General features: G+C 39.0%; 1 protein-coding gene across 1 annotated transcript; it reads right to left on the bottom strand.

The window, feature by feature from the left end:
* Positions 1-555: 555 nt before the first annotated feature.
* LOC107681490 (cytoplasmic FMR1-interacting protein 2-like) lies at positions 556-1,229 on the bottom strand (the record flags this gene model as incomplete). Its single annotated transcript, XM_016477803.1, has 4 exons — positions 1,174-1,229; positions 1,013-1,089; positions 798-906; positions 556-675 (listed from the first exon to the last, which is right to left on the bottom strand). Coding segments are annotated over exons 2-4 (240 nt in total), but the record flags the coding sequence as incomplete, so codon positions are not given.
* Positions 1,230-1,323: the final 94 nt, after the last annotated feature.

A 1,323-nucleotide genomic window follows, 5' to 3' on the forward strand; every position in this document is an offset into this window, starting at 1 on the left:
AACAAAGCCGAAACCTAGATATTTTAGGCAATATAGAAATTCTGGCCAGGACGCGTCCTGGGAAAATGGCACGTATGGTCACTCTACTTTAATCGCCGTATATTTCTGTGATCTGTAACCTTGAAACAGCATCGCTTGTAAGTATTTATTTGATTTACATTAATGTTCATTATACCTGTATATAAATGTAAACTGTTAAGGTTAAAGTTAATTATTTGTCATTTTTACTGAGCTATTGCATTGGCCACATTCTACTTTAGCGTCCTATCGCTGTAGTGTGTATTTCCAAGCATCACAGCATATTATATCAATGTGAATGTTATTTTGCTTCTGTAGTTTTGTTAATTTCTGGACATTATTATTATTTAATGTGTACATTTGTGTATTTGTAGTTTCACTCCATACCCAAGACCATTAAACCTGTGGGCAAACGAACTTGTCTTCAGAGTCGTGTGAGGGAAGGGAGTTTATCTGACTGTCAAAACAAAACTAAAGCTATGTTAAGGACAGTACAACAACAAATACCAAAACAGTCTAAAAGCATGAGTTTCTCACCACTATGGAGGTGAGGTCCTCGCTCTCAAAGCGGCTGATAGCCTGATCCAGGGATTTGTACATGGCTGCTGAGATCCTCTGGGTTATCAATCTGTTCAGGTCAATGGAGCGACCCAGCAGCTAAAAAAAGCACAAATATATTGTTAGATTTATCCTTTACAGAGTATCCTGAGTGATAGTACGTTTGCTCAACATTAAAACAGAGTTGCCCATTCTTATTGGTAATCGGTATAATGTCACACCTGCACATGTCTCTGTTTGAGCAGTGTTTCGTAGCGGTTTGAAGGCGGGTATGGAATGATCACACCGTAGTTCTTACACTCCGCACGGAAGCGTTTGTCTAGGAGGACACTGTGAAGAAGAGAAAGAAACATGATCTATAGCAGAATCATTTCTTTGATTTGACCGCTGAAATTGAACTTGAGAAACATTCAAGATGAGACAGGGATATTGTTACCTTCCAGCCATTGCTTTGTAGTAGGCAAATATCTGGTCAGCTAATTTGTACACAAATTGATCGAAACACAGGTTGACCTATAATGAAAAAGAGATTGCTTCAGTTTTTATTAAAACATTTTTGAATGGAAGACAATAATAAACAAGTCTGTGACACTCTACCTCGGCCTCTATCTCATCATAGAGGAATTGCTTCTTGAATTTGGTGAGGGCATAATAACCACACCAGATGATAGCAGCGCAGACGGCAGACACATTTCGCCCAAAGCATCACGCCACCTTTCCCAATGGCAGGTCAAACACCTCAAAATT

Source organism: Sinocyclocheilus anshuiensis, unplaced genomic scaffold (assembly GCF_001515605.1).
Source record: "Sinocyclocheilus anshuiensis isolate Anshui unplaced genomic scaffold, SAMN03320099.WGS_v1.1 scaffold6366, whole genome shotgun sequence".
NCBI classification, from domain to species: domain Eukaryota; kingdom Metazoa; phylum Chordata; class Actinopteri; order Cypriniformes; family Cyprinidae; genus Sinocyclocheilus; species Sinocyclocheilus anshuiensis.